Source organism: Carcharhinus amblyrhynchos, chromosome 1 (genome assembly GCF_965287045.1).
Source record: "Carcharhinus amblyrhynchos chromosome 1, sCarAmb.v2.hapA, whole genome shotgun sequence".
NCBI classification, from domain to species: Eukaryota; Metazoa; Chordata; class Chondrichthyes; order Carcharhiniformes; family Carcharhinidae; genus Carcharhinus; species Carcharhinus amblyrhynchos.
This window is the reverse complement of record NC_137324.1, coordinates 124,186,837-124,201,414: the sequence shown is the minus strand read 5'-3', so window position 1 is coordinate 124,201,414 and position 14,578 is coordinate 124,186,837. Positions and strand designations below refer to the sequence as shown.

At 45.1% G+C, this 14,578-nt stretch overlaps 1 protein-coding gene across 1 annotated transcript in view; it reads left to right on the top strand.

Moving 5' to 3' along the window:
• Positions 1-14,578, top strand: part of LOC145339009 (annexin A10-like) — an 86,027-nt gene that overhangs the window by 18,803 nt on the left and 52,646 nt on the right. Inside the window, exon 3 of the mRNA XM_080183764.1 lies at positions 3,587-3,681. Within this exon, the coding sequence (XP_080039890.1) occupies positions 3,587-3,681 (95 nt within the window). The remainder of the gene's footprint in view (positions 1-3,586; positions 3,682-14,578) is intronic.

The following is a 14,578-nucleotide window of genomic DNA, read 5'->3' as shown; positions in this document are numbered from 1 at the left end:
AGGGGGGGGGTGGCGTAGCTCTGCTGATTAAGGATAGCATCAGGGTGGTAGCAAGGGATGATATAGGAACCAAAGAGCAGAAAGTGGAATCGTTGTGGGTAGAGATTAGGAACAGCAAAGGGAGGAAGACGCTGGTGGGTGTCGTCTATAGGCCCCCCAATAATGATCTGGAGGTGGGGCGGGCTGTTAATGCGCAAATAAGTGTGGCGTGCAGGAATGGAACGGCGATAATTATGGGGGATTTCAATCTGCATATTGATTGGTCAACCCATGTTGGACGCGGTGGGCTCGAGGAGGAGTTCTTGGAATGCTGCCGGAATAGTTTCCTGGAACAGTGTGTGTTGGAGCCGACGAGGGAGCGAGCTATCTTGGATCTGGTGTTATGTAATGAGGCGGGTAGAATTAGGGACCTTGTGGTGAAGGATCCTCTTGGGGAGAGTGATCATTGTATGGTGGAGTTTCTGGTGCAGATGGAGGAGGAGAAAGTGGGTTCCCGGACACGCGTCCTTTGTTTCAACAGAGGGGAGTACGGTAGGATGAGAGAAGAATTGGCGAATGTGGACTGGGGGAGCGCGTTGGAAGGTAGGTCTGCTGAGGAGCAGTGGAGGATCTTTAAGGAGATCTTTCTTGGTGCTCAGCAGAAATTTATTCCAATGGTTAAAAAGGACCGTAGGAGGAGAGGTAATAAGCCGTGGATAACGAAGGAGGTGAAGGAAAGTGTTAAATTAAAAGCGGGGGCGTTTAGAGTAGCTAAGAGTAGTGGGCAAGAAGAGGATTGGGAGAGGTTTAAAAGTCAACAAAGATTGACAAAGAAGCTGATAAAGAAGGGTAGGATAAACTATGAAGCTGGGCTAGCACTTAATATAAAAAAGGATAGCAAGAGTTTTTATAAATATATAAAAAGGAAGAGGCTGGCTAGGGTGAACGTTGGACCCTTAGAGGATGAGGGGGGGACTTAGTGGTAGGGGATGGGGAAATGGCTGAGGCCTTGAATAACTTTTTTGTTTCGGTCTTCACGGAGGAGGACGTGAATAGTTTGCCGGGTGTTAGCGATGGAAAGATGGTAGGACAGGAGGGTCTCAATGACATTATTGTTACTAGAGAGGCGGTGCTCGACAGACTGGAGGGACTGATTGTGGACAAGTCGCCAGGATCGGATGGAATGCATCCAAGGGTTCTGAAAGAAATGGCGGAGGTGATAGCGGATGCCTTGGTGGTTATTTTCCAAACGTCGCTGGATTCCGGGGAAGTGCCAGAAGATTGGAAAATGGTTATGTTACGCCGTTGTTTAAGAAGGGTGGCAGGCAAAAGGCAGGGAATTATAGGCCGGTTAGTTTAACGTCTGTTGTAGGTAAAATGTTAGAATCCGCCATCAAGGAGGAAATAGTGAGGCATCTTGAGGGGAATTGCTTGATAGAGCAGACGCAGCACAGTTTCGTTAAGGGGAAGTCGTGTCTGACAAATTTATTGGAGTTCTATGAGGATGTGTCTAGGGCGGTGGATAGAGGAGAGCCGGTGGATGTGGTCTTTCTTGATTTTCAGAAGGCGTTTGACAAGATACCTCACAAGAGGTTATTGCAGAAGGTAAGGGGGCATGGAGTTGGGGGTAGGGTGTTAGCATGGATAGAGGATTGGCTGTCAAATAGGAGGCAGAGAGTGGGGGTCAATGGGTGCTATTCGGATTGGCGGTTGGTGACTAGTGGAGTGCCCCAGGGGTCGGTGCTGGGGCCTCAGCTATTTACCATTTATATAGATGATCTGGAGGAGGGAACCGAGTGTATGGTGTCGAAATTTACTGATGACACCAAGATTGGTGGAACAGCAAATTGCGTGGATGGTGTGGAGAGTCTTCAGAAGGATCTAGAAAGGCTGGGTGAATGGGCCAGGAACTGGCAAATGGAATTTAATGTTGGCAAGTGCAAGGTGGTCCACTTTGGTAGGAATAATGGTAGGAAGGACTATTACTTACGTGGCGAAAAACTGCAGCAGGCGACGGTGCAGAGGGACCTCGGGGTCCTTGTGCATGAGTCGCAAAAACCCAGCCTGCAGGTGCAGCAGGTGGTCAGGAAGGTGAATGGGATGCTGGCCTTCATAGCGAAGGGGATTGAATATAAAAGTAGGGAGGTCTTGCTGCAGCTGTATAAGGCATTGGTGAGGCCGCAGCTGGAGTACTGTGTGCAGTTTTGGTCATCGCACTTACGCAAGGATATTTTGGCCTTGGAGGGAGTGCAGAGGAGGTTTACTAGGCTGATGCCGGAGTTGAAGGGGTTGAGCTATGAGGAGAGGCTGAATAAACTAGGCTTGTACTCGTTGGAGTTTATTGAATGGCGGGGCAGGCTCGAAGGGCTAGATGGCCTACTCCTGCTCCTATTTCTTATGTTCTTATGTTCTTAACCTACACATCTTTGGACAATAAAAGGCAATTTAGCATGGCCAATCCATCTAACCTGCATATTTTTGAACTGTGGGAGGGAACTGGAGCACCCAAAGGACACATACACAAGATCCAGAGGGAATGTGCAAACTCCACATAGACAGTCACCCAACGCTGGAATTGAACCCAGGGTCCTGGCACGGTGAGGCAGCAGTGCTAAATGTTGCGCTACCATGCCATAGAATAATAGAATCCTACTGTGCAGAAGGGGGCCATTCAGCCCATCGTGTCTACACTGACCACAATCCCACCCAGACCCTATCCCCACAATCCCATGCATTCACCCTAGCTAGTCCCTCTGACACTAAGGGGCAATTTAGCATGGCCAATCCACCTCACCCGCACATCTTTCAACTGTGGGAGGAAACCGGAGCACCTGAAGGAAACCCACGCAGACACAGGGAGAATGTGCAAACACCACACAGACAGTGTCCTGAGGCTGGAATTGAACCTGGGCCCCTGGCACTGTGAAGCAGCAGTGCTAACCATTGTGTCACTGTGCTGGCCCATGTAGAGTGACCAGGAATCAAATTTAGAATGTTTCAGATCTTTGCAGGTCATTATTGTAATATTGCTTTCCAATTACTTTCTTATCCTGCTTTTTAGATGAATCAGCGCATTGTGTAATCATAGGTGCCATTTTGACTTTGGATAATAGTGTAAAACAGGAAAAATCACCTTCATATCATCTCCCAAAGTCAAAAATACTTCCATCGAATGTGACCGCATTTATGCCATTTGTCCTGTCTGGCCTGAGCTGGTGCTTTTGTCCATCAGTCCATTTTTCTACCTATTCCTGAAATTCTTCAATGGCCCTCTCCCCTTCTTTTTTAAGCAACTATCCAACTTCCTTCTATAATAATGCTTGCATTCCGCTTCAACAATGTTTGCGGCAGAGAATTTCACATTCTAATCAGGCCTCGACATCACTTTGTTTCTCTAAACCCTCTTCTTAATTATTTTGATGATCATTTCAATTTGATTCCTATTGTAATTGGTCTTGCCAACCAATCGCAAAGGTCAGCATTTTTATTTAGTAGCGGACTTGATAAATCTTATTGATTGTAGGCTTTATTTTGTAAATGTAAATGATATAACCAAAGTACAATCAACGTACAATCATGTTCTATTCTTTGTAATCTTTCCTTTTAGAATGCAACAAAGATGCTCTTATTGAAATTTTGACCCAGCGTTCTAATGCCCAACGGCTCATTATTGCTCAGATCTACAATGATTCTTATGGGCAGGTATGGAATCTAACATTTTGCTGTTACCTTTCATTATATTTTGCACTTGGCTAACATAATCAGTAATAAGACCCAGGTCTTGGGTTGTGTTACAGATAAATAACAGACACAGCCTGCAGTCTTTTGTGTCATGCCATCACGTTTCTTGGTAAGGAGAGCATGAAATTTGTTAAGCTTGATTCCCTCAATTTCAGCTTGTGGATGGGGAGCCTTAGGCCGGAATTTTACCAATGTGTCTGCTCCAATTCCGAGGGTGGGCTCAGCTCGGAGAATGGCATTCTCCGCTGGCCTAGGGTGGGATTGTGTGAAACTTGTGCGGACATGCCGGTAAAATTCTGCCCTTAGTGTCACCTGCCAGCCAGACTGAAATACACACCCTGGTAAGGAAAGTGGGGATTGGTAATCCTGCAAAAGTGGTCAGCAGAGCCTTTCTTCCCTTGCTAGACCCAGAATGGACTTTAATGCTATTTAGTCTTCAAGTGTGCCGTACACACACACACACACACACACACACACACACACAAGAATGGGCTTGCAGGCAGAGGGTGAGGGAAGGGTGAATCAAGGCCATGGCAGCATCATCATACCCATCACCTGTTACTTCCATTGATGTTTTAATAAGGAGAGGTGTTAGGCATCCCACCAGCTTTAGGCAATTGAGACCCTTAACTGGCCAATTCATGACAAGTTAATGACCTTTTCCTGCTGCCACTGGGGTTTTACCAGTGCAGTGGAGTGCACAGGCCATGTGGTGAAGCGGGATTGGGGGTTTGTATCCTGGTTGAGTACACACCCCCGTGATACTCTCCCCATCCATTAAGTGCTGCCCCTCCTCGTTCTTCCAAGCCCAGCCCACTGCCTCTTCACTGGAGTCTGCCATAATGACCCCAGCAAAACCCCTAACACACCTTCCTTTCCGGTTCCATGCCTTCTCGCTGTGAGGGACAACTTGCACTGCCGGCAATGGTCACCATTTCTAGTGACACTGCTGCAACCAGAGAGCTGCTGGCTATTTAACTGGTTGGCATCTCTTGGAGGCAGGACTTCTTCCCAGAAGATGGGAGTGAAAATCCACCTCCACATAAACTCCAGCCCGGAAATACCCACCAACAGTTTCTTGTCTATAGTTGAAATATTAGTGCGAATAACATTGGCCACAAAATTTAACAAGGTTTGAAAACGAGCCCAGGGATTGTGATGCATTATCAACTCACAGTCTTTTTGTATCTGATGCAGGCAGCACACAAATTTCACGCTGCCTTTGAGTTTAAAATGAATGCAGATAGCACTAAACATAGAATGACTGCTCACTTCAACATGGGGGGGCACAAAATCATATGAGACTACCCCCATCAATCCCCTAAATTTCTTCTGGAGTTCTGTCATTATTTTTGTGTGCCCATGCACGTGTGACCAATTAAAGAGGCTGATTTGTACGTAACCTTCACGGGGACTTTTGAAATGCTGCATAGCTGTGTAGATCAAAGGAGACATTGGACAGTGCCACTTGGAGCTAGCCTAGACGCTCAAAGGAGAGGTGCATTCTAGCTGGAGCTGGTTAAAGAAGAGAGTGAGCAGGAAGAATGAGGAGTCACAGTGGTTAGCACTGCTGCCTCACAGCACCAGTATCCCAGGTTCATTTCTTGGCTTGGGTCACTGTTTATGCACAGTTTACACTTTCTCCCCGTGCCTACGTGGCTTCCTTCGGGTGCTCCAGTTTCCTCCCACAGTCTGAAAGATATGTTGGTTAGGTGTATTCACCATGATAAATTCTCCTTCAGTCTACCCGAACAGACACCAAATTATGGAGACTAGGGTATTCTCACAGTAACTTCATTGCAGTGTTAATGTAAGCCTAATTGTGACAGTAATAAAAAAACACAACAATGGCACAACATGGCAAAAAGTGAACTCTAAGGTTTTACAACATTGAAGGCCTTGGTTGAGGAAGTGAGGAGGAAGAGAGGTGCATGTCTGCACATCATTTTTGACTTGAAATGTCACCCATAGCACCACAAATGTAGTCACTGTGCAACCAAATTTTGCCGCCATTGTTTTTCTTGGCATTTGCCCCAAAATAACGAAGGCAAACAAAATTATGCAAAGAAGAAATAAGGTGGGTAATTTTGAAGCCTCCCATTTAGTGAAAATGAGCTGTTGTTCCCCAAAAAGTGGTGAGGAATGCCTTAACGTCTGATTCTTACCCAAGATTGGAATCAGATCTCATTTTTTGGGGAGGCTGTGTTTCCTCAAAACTTTATGATACAAAATTTAAATAACTAAGGTGTTACTCTGTGGTCTATTTGCTGAGCATGGAGATTTAGGCAAATTTCTACAAAGTAAGTTCCACACAACTAAAAGGTTTCTTCATTTCAAATTGAATAAGCAATTCCAAACAATGAAAGCAGGAAATATTACAAAAAGATGCCAGTGAACAACTGAATACTTACACTTCCATTTATAACAAGGCCTTGTCATATCCTCAGAGCACTTTACAACCAGCGGAGTATGTTTCTAAATTCAGTCACTATTGTTATGTAGGCAAACACAGCAATCGATTTACACAGAGCAAGATCCCACAAATACCAAATGGATAACTGACCGGATAGTCTGCCTTTGGAGATCTAGGAACAATATTGATTGAGATACTAGAAACATAGCCAGTTCCTCTTTTGAGAGTGAACATAAGAACATAAGAAATAGGAGCAGGAGTAGGCCATCTAGCCCTTCGAGCCTGCCCCACCATTCAATAAGATCATGGCTGATCTGAAGTGGATCAGTTCCACTTTCCCGCTTTCTCCCCATAACACTTAATTCCCCTGTCTATCAGAAACATACCTACCCGTGACTTAAATATATTCAGCGAGGTAGCCTCCACCATTTCAACGGGCAGAGAATTCCAGAGATTCACCACTCTATGAGTGAAGAAGTTCCTTCTCAACTCTGATCTAAACTGCTCCCCCCTTATCTTGAGGCTGTGCCCTCTGGTTCTGCTATCCTTTCTGAGCGGGAAGAATCTCTCTACCACTACCCTATCTATCCCCTTCATTACCTTATATGTCTCTATAAGATCCCCCCTCAGCCTTCTAAACTCCAACGAGTACAGACCCAGTCTATTAAGTCTCTCTTCATAGTCCAACCCCCTCATCTCCGGTATCAGCCTAGTGAACCTCCTCTGCACTCCCTCCAAGACCAATATATCCCTCCGTAAGTGCGCCGACCAAAACTGCACACAGTACTCCAGCTGCGGCCTCACCAGTACCCTGTACAGTTGCAGCAATACCTCCCTACTTTTATATTCTATCCCCCTCGCTATAAAGGCCAGCATCCCATTCGCCTTCTTGATCACCTGCTGCACCTGTAGACTGGGTTTTTGCGACTCATGCACAAGGACCCCCAGGTCCCTCTGCACCGTAGCATGCTGCAGCTTTTTGCCTTTTAAATAATATCCCTCCTACTATTATTTCTACCAAAGTGGATAACCTCACTGTGGCATGGGATCTTTGATATTCAACAGAGCAGGCAGACTGGCTTTGGTTTAAACTCTTGCTGAAAGATAGCAGGCAGGATTTTATCACAGGCCCTGATATCAGGATGAAGAGGGGAGCCCGACCACTTACCCTGCTAGCAGATGGACCAACTCAGCAATTGTACTCAAGGCAGCCTCCTCATTACCATCCCCCTTCAGATTCACTGAATGAAGAATGGCAGGAGGAATGTACAATGCTGACAGCTCTAGAGTCTCAGTAGTTTCTCAGGAGAAGTAGCTCAAGGATCATGAAGTTGTCTCAAGATGAGGCGCCCTTGGGAAAGTAAGTATAAAATTAAAAATCAGAAGCGCCCAGTAACTCATTGGGATGGTAGGGACAGCCTTTGCTGCCAATATGAAGATCACCTTCCTGAGGTTGGCGGCCATCCCAAGTTGCAAAGGCCACTCCCCTGCTGGCTGATGCACCACAGGAATAATCCTTAATAAGCCCTTTGATTACTTAAATGTATAATCCACCTCCATTCCACAGGAAACAAACCCCACATTCTCATCTATTGAACTTATACAGTGAATGAATTTAAGGAGGAGTTAGACAGATTGTTGATTGGTAATGGGTTGAAGGGTTATGGGGAAAAGGCAAGAAAATGGGGATGAGGAGCATATCAGCCATGATCAAATGGTAGAGCATATTCGATGGGCCAAATTGCCTAATTCTGCTACTATATCTTATAAAGCTACCTTGGAAATTTCCCTAGACATGGGACTGTATCAGCCGGCCAGTCTGAAGTGGTTCCCTGAGATCTTCTGCCCCTCACCTTGAGCCTCACCCTGGGGAAATGTAACTCCCTCAGTACTACATTGAAATAACAGCCTGGGTTCCCAAAATGTGCAAAATTGTGATAATTCTCAAAGTGACACCCTAGTGATTCAGACATGTTAGTGATGCCAACAGAGCCAAGCTAAACACTTCAAACTGGGATTACTGTAAATATTAAAATAAAAGCAAAATGTGCTAAATAGGGGATGGGCTGTTTTGTGTCTGGGGCCCTTTCATCATTATTCTAGCATTTTTCGTGATTCTTGCCTGCTCAAGGTGTGAAACAGATGGTCAGATGTTGTAAGCACAGTACAAACGGCACACAGATTGAGGAGTGAGTCAGCAGCTAAGTGTCAACCGTGTAAATTAGCACAGCGGCAATGAGACTTGAGTCATCAAGTGCACAATACTGTTCATTTTATCCTTCGTCAAATAATCAGCTCTTTGTAATAGCCCAACCTCGTAATTTAAACATTGTTTCAAAGTACAGATCAAAGGCCATTCCATTTCACTTTGATTTCCATTTGGTAAGATCGATGGGCTATGACCTACCTTCTGAAGCTAATAAGCACTGCAGTTTAAAAGTGCACTGGGGGCAACAAAGCGAAAGCAGTGAATTGTTGTTGAGGCACGTTACTCCGGGGAGCATCGAGCTGAGATAAACATTACTCCTCAGCAAGGGAGAGAGGGATAGAGAGAGAGGAAAACTGCAACATGAGCCTTTAAGTCAAATTTTAAGTCAGGGTGCAAAATGAGAATATTTTAGTTCCAGGCATTGCATAATACGATATTGACTTCCACTCAGGGCTAGTGGGAAATGACTGAACCATAAAATCCCTATAGTGCAGAAAGAGGCCATCTAGTCCATTTGCACCGACTCTCTGAAAGAGAATTCTGCACAGTCCCACCCTACCCCCCGGCCCCATCTCCATAATCCTGCACATTTACCATGGCTAATCCACCTAACCTAAACATTTTAGGACATTAAACACCAATTTACCATGGCCAATCCACCTAACCTGCACATCTTTGGACAGGGAGAGGGAACTGGAGCACCTGCAGGAAGCTTACATGGAGAACATGCACAGACAATCACCCAGAGCCAGATTTAAACTCGGATCTCTGGTATTGTGAGGCAGCAGTGCTAACCACGGTGCCACTGTGTTGTTGCAAATTGTTGGCATCAAGTAAGAGTTGGAATTTATGGGTTTGGGCAGGCAAGGCTGCTGCTATGGCCTGAGGATGAATTCCACCCCTCTAGGCGAAGGTTTTCCATAGAGAAGCTTCTAATCATCTGCCATAACTCCAAAAGGAAAAGCTGCAGGACGAACCCTCCCACCAAAAATGCAATTTTCCCAGGCTTTTTTGTGTGCCTTCCACTGTAGTTATCTAGTTGTCTCTGTGGAAATTCACGTAATGCCAGAAGCCCAAATCGAGAGATCCTGCCCCTGAAACAGCCCCTCTCCCCCATTAGTTTTGCAGGGGGTGAATGGGGGCAGGTAGAATTGTGCACACCCATGGTTCACAGAAGCAGTGCAAATGTAAAAGTGCCCTTGCCTTCAGTCTGATCCGATTTTCACAACCAGGGATTGGAAAATACACTCTTGCACATGAGACCTGATGGGAGAAAGTCTAAACTTATTGAAATTACTTGGAGAGGTAGGATATACTTTTGATGCAGTCAGTAAGGTATTCTTTTTGATGTGGTCCCAGGAAACCATTGTGAGAGGTCAGCTGCTCTTTGGAAGATCTAAAGCACCCTTTGGGGGAAGTCAATTTCCCTTTGGGATTGTTAAAAGTAGACAGGAACGTGTGCTAAAAGTGTATTGGAACTGTGAAAGGAAGATATCAAAGGCAGTTGCCAAGGAAGTTATCAAGAGAGCTATCAAGGGAGCTATCAAAAGAGCTGTCAAAGTTCCTGGCAACTGTCAAGTTGCCAAGGGATTTAAGTCTCCTTACCTTTAAAATTGGGAAAAAGCAGTCTGTCGATTTAAAGAAAAATAAGTGCTGGCTGTCAGTTGAGGTAAACCTGAGGATTATCATGAAAACATTTGTGCAGCATGACTGATTTCACAGCCTATCATTATCACAATGGGGTGCCTGTCAGGTCACAGTTTGATTCACAGTTCCAAGTGCTTATAAAGTGGAGCTTTGCATAACAATGTTTATTGTTATGAATTATTGAGTGGTTGAAAGATTTTAAATGCAGTGAATGGGTCTTTTTATCAATGAGAATGGTTTTTTTTAAATATTAAATCCATCATCAGACACTTAAAACTTTATTTTATTTTCTCTCACCTTGGGTCCCACAGATGATGTGGAATCTGTAAGGATTGAGTTAAGAAACAGCAAGGGTCAAAAAATATTTGTGAGGGTGATATATCAACTGTAGTGGTAATGGTGGTAATTCATTAGACAGGAAATCAGAGATGCATGTGGTAAAGGAACATCTGTGATGGTGGGCGACTTTAATCTGCCTACAGTTTTGCTGAGTTAAATTAGTCACAGTACAATGGAAGAGGAATTTCCGGAGTGCGTACGAGATGGTTCTCTGGAACAATAAGTAGAGCAACCAACAAGGGTGCAGGTTATCTTGGACTGGTTATTGTGCAATGACAAGGGATTAGTTGGCAATCTAGTTGTGAGAGAACCCTTGGGGATGAGTGATCATAATATGGTAGAATTCATGATCAAGATGGATAGTGAAGTAGTTGATTCTGAAACCAAGGTCCTTAAGCTCAATAAAGGCAACTATAATGGTATGAGGCATGAGTTGGCTATGATGGACTGGGAAACATTACTGAAAGGAAGGACAGTGGACAGACAATGGGGGGCATTCAAGCAATAAATTTTTGAACTTCAGAAGTTGTTTATTCCTATTTGGCACAAGAGTAGGAAGAAAACTGTGGCCAAACCATGGCTTACAAGGGAATTTAGAGATAATATTAGATTCAAACAAGAAGCATACAAATTGGCAAGAAAAAACAATAGACCTGAGGATTGAAAGCAGTTTAAAATTCAACAAAGGCGCATCAAAGGAATGACTAAGAAGAGAAAAATAGAGTATGAAAGTAAGCTAGCAGGGAAATATAAAAATTGAATGTAAAAGTTTCTATTGTCTGTAAAGAGAAAAAGATTGACAAAAACAAATGTAGGGCCTTATAGTCAGAAACAGGAGAATTCATGATGTGAATTAAAGAAATGGCTGAGCAACTCAATTCATACTTTGCTTTCGTCTTCACAAAGGAAGGCATGAATAATATACCGGAAGTTCTGAAAGGACCAATTTTTAGTAGAGGAATTTTGGTTTTGGGCAAATGAATGGGATTAATCTTCAGAGCCTGTTAGTCCTCATCCCTGAGTACTGAACGAATTGACCCTAGAAATAGTACATCCATTGGTGGTCAATCAGACTCTGGAATGGTTCCTACAGATTGGAGGGTATCTAACGTAAGTGGACTATTCAAAAAAGGAAATAGAAAGAAAACAGAGAACTATAGACCAGTGACCTAACATCAGTAGTAGGGAAGTTGCAAGAATTCATTATCAAGGATTTCATAGCACAGCATTTGGAAAGCAATGGTATAATCAGACAAGGATGCTACAGTTTTACAAAAGGAAAATCGTGCTTAACAAATCCACTGGAAATCTTTGAGAATGTAATTAGTAGAGTTGACCAGGCTGGGCTGGTGGATATGATTCAGATTTTCAGAAGGTCTCACAGAACAGATTACTATTTAAAGTTAAAACTCGTGGGATTATGGGTAGTCTCTTGAGATGAATAAGAAGCTGGTTAGCAGACAGGAAGCAAAGAGTTAGAATAAATGGGTCTTTTTCTGACTGATGTGCAGTGACTAGTGAGGAACTATAGGAATCTGTGCTAGGACCCCAGCAGTTCACATTTTACGTTAATGCTTTGGACGAGGCAGCTGAATATATTAGGAACGATTCTCCCAGCTTGCTTAGCTGGCCAGGAAACATAAGCAGAGGCCATGTGGTGGGCTTCCCGCTAGGCACCATGCCCACTATGCATTTCCGCTGCCAGATACCCGGATTGCCCCTACCTCCATGTTGTGGTACCGGTTTTGACCCCTCTCTCTAATTGTATTTCAAACATCCAGAGAACGTTGATGTAGTTTATCTGGGACGAACGATTGCACTTGGTTACTGCTGGAGTTCTGAGTCTCCTGCTTAGGGAGGAGGGTCAAGCACTGGTGTGCCTTTGCACCTAAGTGGCAACATTCTGCCCTCAGACCCCGCAGTGATATCCTTATGTCAAGATACCTCCTCGATGGCGTGCCCCAGCAATTTATTTCTTCCAAGTGCACAGCCTGAATAATGATGTATCACTCATAGGGCAGCACAGTAGTTAGCACTGCTGCCTCAAAGCTCCAGGAACCTGGGTTCCTGCCTCAGATCACTGGGTTTCCTCCAGATGTTCCTGTTTCCTCCTACAGTCCAAATATGTTAGGTTGATTAGCCATGATAAATTGATCCGAGTGTCAATTCGTCAGCGCCACACCAGAACTAAGTATGGAACTGATTTGAATATTTAAGTTCTAATTTTAATCCAATTAACTAGCCCGGGACAGTAGTCTCCAGGCTCACTAGCCTCTCCTTCCTGCCAGGAGTGGTTCACTCCAGCAGGGTTTTACAACAGTTCCCCACTAACCGGGAACTGGCGGCCAAACTCCACTGGAGTGAAGGGAGGCCATAGAGATCCCCAAGAGGTCGGGGGAAGGGAATGCCCCTTGAGCATTGCCAGCTTAGCAGTGCCAGCCTGGCCCCCTGGCACTGCCCAAGGGCAAAGTGGCAATGCCCAAGGGGCATTTTGGTACCGCCCACGAGACATCAGGGGCAGGATGGGGTGGCAGGGCCTAATTGGGGATCAGATCTCTGGGGGTGATCAGTTGGGGTGGGGATTCTCTCTGCTGCTCTGCAGCCGGGATCGGTGGAGAGCATAGGTAGGGGTTTATTTGGGGCGGGCCATCGTGGTGGTGGGGGTCGGCCTGCCAGGGGGCCCAGAACCGCCAGGAGGCTAGCGATTAGGGGTTGGAGGAATGGCACAGCCAGCAACGTGGGGTTGCTGAATCGCTGGCCAGCCATTGGATGCTGGCAGACAGAGGCCACTGCACATGCGTTGATCTGTCAGTGAGGGATTTGTAGCACTTTGTTGGCAAAAATAGGAAGGCAGATTATTTGAATGGGTGTAAATTGAGAGACACTCAGCAAGAATTTGGCATCCTCGTGCAACCGTCATTGACAGTAAGTACATAGGTACAGCAGGCAGTAAAAGAGGCAAATGGTATGTTGGCCTTCACAGTGGGAGGATTTTAGTATAGGTAGAGATGTTTTACTGCAATTGTATAGGGTGTTGGTCAGGCCACACCTGGAATATTGTGTCCAGTTTTGATGTCCTTATCTGAGGAAAGATGTCCTTGTTATAGAGGGAGTGCAGCGTAGGTTTACCAGGCTGATTCCTGCAATGGCAGGTCTGTCATATGAGGAAAGACTAAATCCCAGTTAGGATTATATTCATTGGAGTTTAGAAGAGTGAGAGGGGATCTCATAGAAAAATTTAAAAATTCTAACAGGGTCAGACAGGGTAGATTCAGAAAGAATGTTCCCAATGACGGGGAAGCCCAAAACTGGGCGTCATAGTTTGAGTGATAGGGGTAAATCTTTTAGAACTGAGGTGAGGAGTAATTTCTTCACCCAGAGGGTGGTGAATGTGTGGAATCCACTACCACAGAATGTAGTTGAAGCCAAAACGTGTGATTTCAAGAAGAAATTAGATATAGCTGTTAGGGCTAAAGTGATCAAGGAATATAGGGGAAAGGGGGATCAGGATATTGAATATGATGATCAGCCATGATCAGAATGAATGGTGGAGCAGGCTCGAGGTCTGAATAAGAACATAAGAACATAAGAACATAAGAACATAAGAAATAGGAGCAGGAGTAGGCCATCTGGCCCTTCGAGCCTGCCCCGCCATTCAATAAGATCATGGCTGATCTGTCGTGGCTCAGTTCCACTTTCCCGCCCTCTCCCCATAACCCTTAATCCCCTCTCTTATCAAAAACCCATCAACCCGCTTCTTAAAAATATTTAGCGAGGCAGCCTCCACCACTTCAACGGGCAGAGAATTCCAGAGATTCACCACCCTTTGAGTGAAGAAGTTCCTCCTCAACTCCGTTCTGAACTGCCCCCCCTTTATCTTGAGGCTGTGCCCCCTAGTCCTACTGTCTTTTTTGAGCGGGAAGAGTCTTTCCACCTCTATCCTATCCATCCCATTCATCATCTTATACGTCTCAATGAGATCTCCCCTCATTCTTCTAAACTCTAACGAGTACAAGCCTAGTTTATTCAGCCTCTCCTCATAGCTCAACCCCCTCAACTCCGGTATCAGCCTAGTAAACCTCCTCTGCACTCCCTCCAAGGCCAAAATATCCTTGCGCAGGTGCGGCGCCCAAAACTGCACACAGTACTCCAGCTGCGGCCTCACCAATGCCCTATACAGCTGCAGCAAGACCTCCCTACTTTTATATTCAATCCCCCTCGCTATGAAGGCCAGCATCCCATTCGCCTTC